General features: G+C 39.5%; 1 protein-coding gene across 1 annotated transcript; it reads left to right on the top strand.

Annotated features, from left to right (window-relative positions):
* Window positions 1-9772: 9772 nt before the first annotated feature.
* LOC149200058 (protein BIG GRAIN 1-like B) lies at window positions 9773-10225 on the top strand. The gene has a single exon (XM_089400829.1). It carries the CDS (start codon window positions 9773-9775, stop codon window positions 10223-10225), a length of 453 nt encoding a protein of 150 aa, XP_089256955.1.
* Window positions 10226-10531: the final 306 nt, after the last annotated feature.

Raw genomic sequence — 10531 nt, 5'->3', positions numbered from 1 at the left:
GACCTGTGGTAGTCTTTCAACCGCTTATAGCGAGGTACGGCACTACCAATCGTTTTCTTTTCACCAATACTTACGATTGTAGACTACGCCTAACATTCCATACTTAGTTTTATTTTCATTAACAAGTATTATTATGTTTCCTTTATACAAGTGAAAGCCCATAACATTCACATAAACAACATTATACAAGAGAAATGCACAACAGTATAAAGGGAGGGGCAACTCCCTGCAATATGAGTCTGCCCGAATCAATACATGTAATCTTCTTTTGAAAGTACAAGTTAAATCTTAGGAAACCCCAAATTTACACTTAGCCAATTTTCAACTTCAGCAAACTCGATTGCCCAGCTCGTTGGCGCCTCCGCATGGTCGTTGCACGACTCACCAACCCTTCGTTCACCTCGTCGCACGATCGTGTTGTTTGCCCAACTTGGGTGCACCTCGTCTTAACGAAGTCGCCACACACGGGCGCCTCCGCACGAGTCACACCTTCGTTCACAATCTCAAAACTTCACCATTTCCACCGTTTCGTCATGCACGGCTTGAGCTCACCCGGCTGCCCATCTGCACAACCTTATCATGTCGACCAACTCACCTCCGTGCACGACGCGCCCTGCCCGGGTCACCTGTTCAGCACCTCGGTTTGTTCACCAACTTTGCACCAGCGGACAACTCCACCAAACCTCATCCGTTTATCCTTACACAATGGGCGGGCGCTCACCCGAGCTACCTGAGACACCTGTGTCAAGCCTTCACACAACCGGACAGGCGCTCACCCAAGCTGCCCAAGATCTCGTGCACACCTTCGCACAACTGGGCACCCGGTGCCTTCACCGCATCCTCAATCAATAATCGAACTCGTGCCATGTGCCTTTCCCAAGAATGGGCGCATCTCCAAATCTGTGCCTTCTTCTCAATCTGCACATCGCACCTTGTCTCTTTGCATCACCCAAGAGCTTGTTCGTAGCTTGATTAAATGATTCCCAAATGCTCCACGCCTTTGTTTACTTATATGGATGGTTGGGCGAGTTGGCTGCCCAACCGACTTGTCCACCACGTAGTAAAATGCCCCTACTCATCGCAATTCCATCCATTATGTGTGTCGGCCTTTGCATAATTGATAGGTCAGCCCGTGGGCTCACCAACCATGCTCCCACGCTATAAAACATCTTCGTTCAGCCTTCCCTTATGCACATCATCACCTAAGTCCATCGCACCTTCGATTAAGCTCGCATTTCCTTATGTTTTCCAACTCGCTCCTTTGCCAAATGAATCGTATGTCGCGTGGCGATCATGCCTTGGACCGCAGGTCCTTACATCCTCCCCCACTTGAAATCATTGTCGTCCTTGACAATATCTCGTCCCGGCAACCATCTGTCACCAAGATTACCATACCAAAGTATACACCCCATCGGTATGTCATACATCGGAAATCATCTCAATCCATGACCATCGAACATCTCATCGCAAAATCCACATGCTGCTCCCCATCGTGGAAGGCTGGTCCCTCCATCTCAAGCTACATGCTTCCTGCAACCTCTCGTGTTGACCTCATCATGTGTCATCCTTGTGTGAACTGCTGCCATGATACTCCAACATAATGCTAACACATCTCTGCACACTTCGCGACCCCATGTTTGAACTGGTTGGGTAGCTAATCCAACCGTCATGCTCAAACCATGAGAGTGAACATCCTCATGCCATCATCAGTCATTTCTCAAAACATCCCATCACATCCTCAACTCGATTAAGAATCCATCTCCATATAAGTGTAAGCCATGCTCAGGTCCATGAAGTAGTCCTCATCTCATCTGCAACATGCTGTCCATGATGTTTGGTACTAATGTGTTGTATGAAATTAGCCACATCTACCCCAACATCATCATCCATTTGCAAAACATCCATCTCCTCAAAGTGAAGAGATCATCTCATCAAACTTCGACTCTCGATGTGCCACATCCAGGTCCATGAAGTACCTCCATCATATCTTCGATGTGCCATCCCTCAAGTCTGCTATAGTAACTTGTCTCATCTATCCATGTGCTGCCCATGATCATAGATCAATAAGCTCCCATGTGTCAAAAGTGGTTAAGTCTTGGCTCAACCCATGCCCAAGTGTTGCCACCAAGGCATCATCATCATTGTAACTCTATCACTCCAAAGTGTCTCATATTGATCCTCCACATCAAGTCACTCTTCCAAGCCACACCCATACATGTACTTGAAAGTATGCACCCCATTCTGCATCAAAGTCTCTGACCTCAGCTCCTCAATGCATCAAATCCTCCAAGTCCACCATATATGAAGTCCCCAAAAGTCACAACCTCATGTCATCATGAGCTCCATAACCCATCCCCAACCAACATCCTAGCAAGCATACAAGTCTCGGCCCAAAGGTCTTTGCAAGATGCCTCAGCTCTCCATGTAGTAGGAATGCTCCATAGTCTGCTCACAACTCTATCCAAGCCCATGGCCTTGTTGTACAAGAGTGCACAACCTCTCCATTGGCTCATAACCAAAACATCTCCATGTCACATCAACAAATCCACCTGCACAACATCCTTGCCTTGGCACTCCTCATTGGATGCCCATAAGCGACACCTCTACAACTGCTCCTGCATCATGTCCCTGCATAAGAATTCAATGCTCCATGTCTCCAACCTGATGTCCATGACTAAGTTGCCCATGTAGTCCAACCAAGTAGACCCATCACAACAATTGGTCATCCTCATCCAAGTCTACAATCTTCGGTCTAGTGAGCTCGGTCACCCAACCATATCATCATCATCACGAGTCCCTTCCGTCATAGCTCCCCCACTAAAGGTTCCACCAAGACTTGCTCTTGGTCTCGGCCATGAGAAGTCCACCCAAGTATCATCATACCTCAAGTGTGTGCCCTCCTCCAATCTGTCCATGAGTCAGTCTGGGCACTTAGCCAATTCTCCATGTGGCTAAAGCATGACCCAATCCTCCGCAATGATCATCATGTTCCTCCCTTTTCACGGGCCTTTGTACCTTCTCCCATAAGGTCACAAACAACCCCAACAAGTCCTGCAATAGTCAACAATCCTTGCTTCTCCATACAAGGTCTCATCATAGTCATCCATGGTAAGATCCTCCCTAGCATCGGCAAACTGATTTTTCCCTTCCCTGCATACGGTTCATCTACCAAATGCTCAAGTGAAACACAAGTATCAACTGTACTTACATCATCATCATTAGGCTCCTCCATATGAGTATCCTCATCCATCCATGTCTGCAAACTGCACGATCCTGGTCCAACTTGAATGACTTCAAGTTCATCCTCCATCATTGTCACATTTGCAACATCCTCAATCATCACGGCTTCCTCTTCCTTGTTAGCACAATCTGCAACTTCATCCTGCTCCATTGTCCAACCAAGTTGAAGAAGTTCGTCTTCAACATTCCTTTCCAAGACTTCAAGTTTATCTCGAATCCGAGGGTTCTCTTCTTTCATCCGCTTCAACCTGTATAAGGTAAGCAAGAGCTTCCCTTCACATTCTTCCAAACCTGCCATGCCTTGTCGTTCAGCTTGGCCCAAGCACTAAGCTTCACCTCTACCAAACCTATTTCACCATTCACCTGAATCACCCTAATATTCCACCTGTCACCTGCAAAACTTGAACTCCCTGCCAAGTCTTCGGTCTTCATAGAATTAGCTCCTTGATTCAGTTCACCAGCTCTGATACCAACTGTCACGAAGTGCAGGTGTGTATCAGCTTCAACGCTTCAACACCAACACCAGCTCCCCGGTACTAGCTCTGATACCAACTGTCATGCCCCTACACCTGCGGTAGTCTTTCAACCGCTTATAGCGAGGTGCGGCACTACCAATCGTTTTCTTTTCACCAATACTTATGATTGTAGACTACGCTTAACATTCCATACCATTCCATACTTAGTTTTATTTTCGTTACCAAGTATTATTATGTTTCCTTTATACAAGTGAAAGCCCATAACATTCACATAAACAACATTATACAAGAGAAATGCACAACAGTATAAAGGGAGGGGCAACTCCTTGCAATATGAGTCTACCTGAATCAATATATGTAATCTTCTTTTAAAAGTACAAGTTAAATCTTGGGAAACCTCAAATTTACACTTAGCCAATTTTCAACTTCAGCAAATTCGGTTGCCCAGCTCGTTGGCGCCTCCGCACAGTCATCGCACGACTCACCAACCCTTCGTTCACCTCATTGCATGATCGTGTTGTTTGCCCAACTTGGGCGCGCCTCGTCATAACCAAGTCGCCACACACGGGCGCCTCCGCATGAGTCACACCTTCGTTCACAATCTCAACACTTCACTATTTCCATCGTTTCGTCATGCACGGCGCAACCTCACCCGGCTGCCCGTCTGCACAACCTTACCGTGTCGACCAACTCACCTCCGTGCACGGCACACCCTGCTCGGGTCACTTGTTCAGCACCTCGGTTCGTTCACCAACTTTGCACCGGTGGATGACTCCACCAAACCTCCACCGTTTATCCTTGCACAACGGGCAGGCGCTCACCCGAGCTACCCGAGACATCCATGTTAAGCCTTTGCACAACTGGACGGGAGCTCACCCAAGCTGCCCAAGATCTTGTGCACACCTTCGCACAATTGGGTGCCCGGTGCCTTCACCGCATCCTCAATCAATAACTGAACTCGTGCCATGTGCCCTGCCCAAGAATGGGCGCATCTCCAAATTTGTTCCTTCTTCTCAATCTGCACCTCGCACCTTGTCTCTTTGCATCACCCAAGAGCTTGTTCGTAGCTTGATCGAATGATTCCCAAACGCTCCACGCCTTTGTTTACTTATATGGATGGTTGGGCGAGTTGGCTGCCCAGCTGACTCATCCATCACGTAGTAAAACACCCCTACTCATCGCAATTCTATCCATTATGTGTGTTGGCCTTTGCATAACTCATAGGTCGGCTCGTGGGCTCACCAACCATGCTCCCACGCTATAAAACATCTTCGTTCAGCCTTCCCTTGTGTGCATTATCACCTAAGTCCATCGCACCTTTAGTTAAGCTCGCATTTCCTTATGTTTTCCAACTCGCTCCTTTGCCAAACAAGTCATATGTCGTGTGGCGGTCATGCCTTGGACTGCATGTCCTTACAACGGGCTTCAGAGGAGTTGGAATCAAACTAAAGCTCTGTGGATTGACTCAGACGAGGAGCATTGGTTGTTATTTGGATTATACCGCCATTGTTGCAGAGGATCCTGTGCAGCTTGATATTACCAATAGTTTACTTATTGGGGATGCCAACGTGGTGCTGAAATCAACCCTTGCCAAGCACACCAATATTCTTAGCCTCTGCATATTCCATAACCAAATATTCAAGAAATGAAAAGGCTTCATGTTGTCCCACTATAAAAGGTTCGTCAATAAGCTTCATCTCTACACAGCTGGTTAGAGCAGGACCACCATGGGAACTGCTTGCAGAACGAAGGTTGTGCTTCTAATGTTTCCTTAATTTGATGAAGTTCCTGTTGGAGGTTCTAAGTTTGTTCCTCTAATAGCTCTGGAAGTTGGGCAAACTCAACCGAACGAGACAATTTGAGATGCTCTTTGATGTGTAAAATCAAATCATAGATCTTCCTGCTGGTTTGATAAAGTTACACATGATTGGTATTGTGCAACGTCATCAAATCATAGATCTTCATGCTGGTTTTATAACATTACACATGACTGGTATTGTGCTATGTCGTGCCACCTATGATGCTTCTTGGAGAAGGGCATCCAAATATTTAAGCCATATACTCACAGCAGAGCCCTTATCATTCTTGTTCTTCTTTATTGCTTGGCGGTCTCTCTAGATCTGCTTAACAATAGGCTTTATTTTCATTACGACATCTTTTAGAGGCACCAATTATTTCCTGTAGCGAACTGCAATGTCTATTCGATCCATGATCTGTTGGATTACTTTATCGATACCCACACCAATAAAGTTAAGAAGCTTTTTAATTTGAAGTTAGCATCTAGCAGCACTTGGGCACATCTAGTTTTGTTTTTTCTTTCTTTTTAAAATGATTTTGATCCTGAGCATGAGAGATATTGATTTTGAAAAGTTATTCAATTTATAAATTAGGAGTAATATTTACAATGAGATTTATATATAAATTAAATTTGAGTAGGAATTAGTTGTAGATAAAGACGTCCTCGTTGCCCAGATCAAGCAATCACAAATACTGTTTAGAGCCAATTCCCATTGCCTTTTTGGAGGCTTTGGAAAATAATGTCTAACACACAAATCACAAAGCAGATCAAGTCAGTAATTATTTATATAATTTTGGTCTTTCAAGGAATAACAATGCAAATTTTCTATGTATTTTCTAATTCTTTGGTTTCATGTTTGGAATAAGAGCCAACAAATTTAATTTCTAAAAAGCTTTCAATTTTAATTTTGAATTCACCTTTAATTTCATTTCATTTTAAAATTTAAAGCTTTCAGATGGTTTCACATTTCGAATGAATAATGGATGGAGAATTGAATTTCTGAAAGCTTTCAATCTTAATTGACGAGGGAGAATGTTAAGAAGATTTCTAATTTGAAGTGAGCATCTTCTAACCTCACGGAAAAGAGTGGACACATCTCGTTTCATTCTTCTACGTCATTTTAATCCATAGCGTGAGGAAGATCGTTCCGTTTAGAAATTAGGGATAGCCCGAGGGTCGAGTTAATGTATACAATTATTATTATATATATTCTAAATTAGATAAAGAAAAGGGTAGACACATTTCCAAGTCATTTCCAATTTGTGATTTCTAATTTGAAGTCTACAATGATTATTAATATATATTCTGATTTAGAAAAAACAAAGTGTCAACACATTTTAAGTCATTTCCAATTTGTGATTTTTGAAAAATTATTTGCTATGCCCATCCTTTTGTCTTTCTCATTTAAAAAGGAATTATAATATACAAAGGGATTTAATCCAACAGATTTGGAAAAGTTATTCCATTTTCTTGTTAAATGAAATTTCTAGCCATGTTATTCCTTTCTTTTTTTCATATAAAAGCATGGTATAAAATTAAGTTATTCTATTTTCTTGTTAAATGAAATTTCTGGCCATGTTTTCCTATTTTTTTTCAAAAAATAACATGGTATAAAATTATATTGAGGTTAAGAGTTATTTAGTTATTTTTATTTTTAATTACATTTAATATAAAGAATTAAAATTAATGTAAAAATTTATTTAAAGTTTTTTATTTATTTTTAAATAAGGAGCATAGTTTAAAATTGTATTTAGATTAATGAGATATTTCGTTATTTTTAATTATGTTCAAAATAAGGAATAAGGAATGATAATTAATGGATATATTCCATGAATACCTATAATAATTATGTTATATCTTTTAATATTTTATTAGAAATAAATATTCAATTGGGATTATCTTACATGCTTCACTAGAACTATTATTATTGTTATTTTGATGAATATTGTTGTAATGACTTGATTTTGAAAAAGCACCCTTGAGCTAATATAGTTGTGGATTATTTCTTGGAAGCTCATAGACAACCAATTTCTACTCTCTTTTTTTAATGTCTTATTATAAATAATCAATAAATAATTTACTTAGTATTTAAGGCAACTGAGTTATGAATTAAAGTAAGTAAAGGTGTAGATTTAATTATATTAGATATGGACACCTCTTTCTCACACACGCGTGCACACACACACACACACACACACACACACATATATCATTTTCTTTCTTTTTTCTTTTAATTGAGAAATGCATTTATTTTGACAAATGGAATGGTTATGTTTATTATATTTCTTTATAATTTTTATTATTATATAAATTATGAATTAAAATAAATGTAATGATAATGTTTTTAGAAAATTTATAATATTATATTTTGTAAAATTGGATGGATTTTATATTTTACATCTAAATTAATAAAATTTCATGGTATGTTGTTTCACATATTAATTTTTTTTCATATTTTTTATATTTTAAAATATCTATAAAACAAATCTATATTAAATATGGAATGTAGGAAATTGTACACATATATATTAATTTTTCAATAATTATATGGAATTTGAATTCTTTTTAAATGATATTTTTTAAGAAGAAAGTATAAGATAATTGTTGGTATTGCTACAATATTTCCATTTAAATGAGGGATAAATACGCAAAAATTGTGGACAAGGAATACAATTGTGAGGCTAATTTCACAAAGAAAATTGATTGTTTTTTATTTTTAAAATAATAAAATTAGAAAAAACCAAACTTTATATGTAAAGAATTGGTGCAACATTTAAAACTATTAACATAATGAATATTTGTATTTTTTACCATGTAAAGCTCACTATGAAGTAAGTTAAAATATAATCTCTCAAGGTAACTATCTAGTAGCTCAAAACATAATTTTTCGTTAAATTTATAAGAGAAACATTCATCACTGGATTTTTACATTAATAATTTTATGGCAAGAAAAATAAAATATAAATTAATATCTCTTTTACAAATTACAAATTTGTTATTTATATAAACACATATATGTATGCTTGCAATTTCACCAATTATGAATATTTGTAACATGTTGTATTAGTTTGTCTAGAAAAAATATATTGAAGAAAAACATGTTGATTATGTTTTATACATTCGTAACATTAAAGGGGCCGACCTCCAAGCCCGCCTAGACCCCAACCTCTAACATCAAGGTGGGACTAGTGCCAAGGAGAATAGAGGGATTAGAATACCATTAAGAAATTTGTTATTGTTGATTGGGAGAGATGCCTAGGCATCGTTGTTGAAGGACCAGAGTTCTAAGGCACCTCCTGGTGGTTCAAGATTCCTCATAAGAACCTGAGTGATTCTTCCCAAATCAAATAGGTTCATCAACCAGAAGCTTCCAGTGGTTTCTTCAGCCTCATAGGCAGATCTTGCTCTCAAAAACTAATCACTAGCAAGCCTCCTGGGAGGCATTTCACTATGCAAAGAACTTCATCTCACTTTCAAGAGAAGAGAGCCCATTAGCAACAAGGTTCAATACTATTGTCAAAATGTCTATGGGTATACATAAGATATGTTCATATATAGAACTTGTGCATGTACGAAAGATGTGCATATACGGAAGTCACATAAATTTTCTATATGTGCATCTTATGTATTGCATATCTTCCACATATGCACAACTTTTGTATATGTGCATATCTTTTGTATATGCACCTATACGGAAGAGGCACATATATATGGAATATATGCGCATATAGAGAAGAAACACATACAAGTGATTCCACCTCCAGCTACCCATATTTATCTTCAGATGCGGAATCTCTCTGCAGAAAAACTTCATCTATTGCTACTGCTAAAATAGAAAGAAATTTACATCATGTGGGTTTTGAAGACAGAGCAGGGAAATGGGCTGTTGGTGGAAAATGCACTCGAGCTTTACATGGAAAATCATCTGTTAGAGATGGGAATTTTTGTTCTACGGAGAAGCCTTTCATCCCTGTAGATTATCAGGCTAATTTAAAGTCAAACTCTCAAGCTCGGAAGGATTCCAAGAAGCCCAAGAAGCCAACTTCTCTAGGCAAGAAGCTCGCAAATTTTCTCAATTCGTTGTTTATGGCTGGCAATACCAAGAATCCAAAGATTTCATTATTTTCGTCTGTAAGTGACTCCAATTCATATGATTCTTCTAAGAAAAAACCCACCTCTATTGACTCATCTTCTTCTTCAGTACAATCTAGGCCATGTTTGAGTAAAACATCCAGAGGATATGAAGAACAGTAGTGGGATGAGTCAAAGATCTGTGACTTTCTATCCAACAAGTGGAACTTTGGATGAGGACTCTAACTCCTCTGGGGACAAGTATCTCCATAAGCCGAATCCTATTAATAATCTACATACATATCCATCTATAGATGCCTACAAGCTTTCACTACTCAGCAAAGAATTGCAATTTCATATTCTTGAGGAGGACTGGCATGCAGCAGAAGCAAAGGACATAATTATTAAGTATCAGAAAGCAAAGAGCATTATGGAAGATTTGGTAATTAAGGGTCTTGAAAAACAAGACGAAGAGGAGGAAGACGATGATGATGTCAGTTGTTCAAGTTCTGACCTGTTTGAGCTAGAGAATTTGGCAGAAATTGACATGAACATGAGCATGTACCAAAAAGAGCTTCCTGTTTATGAGACTACTCATTTGGAGACCAATAAAGAAATTGCAAGGGGATTGATTGTTTGATGAAGCAATAGTGCTCTGTAATCCCTAATACAATAATCTTGACATTGGTAACGCAGTGTCTGGTAAAGTTGCAGGTTCTATGAAAATTTCAAATTTGTAATATGGGCCTAATACACTCTTACACTTTCTTGCATTTGGGCCTAATACACTCTTACAGTCCATGATTTCCAAGGCCAAGACAGAGCTTGGTTTATCATTTCCGTCCCCTCTTCAGTCACCTCTGCGCTACACTCAGTTTTCTAATTTGTTGTCTCGCTCATTCTCTTCTCCAGCACCGAATGGCTTTCATGGGGGAACTCACATTCC

This window comes from Pinus tabuliformis, chromosome 2_1 (assembly GCF_031772625.1).
Source record: "Pinus tabuliformis cultivar Carrire ecotype Pingquan chromosome 2_1, CPIR1, whole genome shotgun sequence".
In the NCBI taxonomy this organism is placed as follows: domain Eukaryota; kingdom Viridiplantae; phylum Streptophyta; class Pinopsida; order Pinales; family Pinaceae; genus Pinus; species Pinus tabuliformis.
This window is presented reverse-complemented; position numbering and strand designations above follow the sequence as displayed.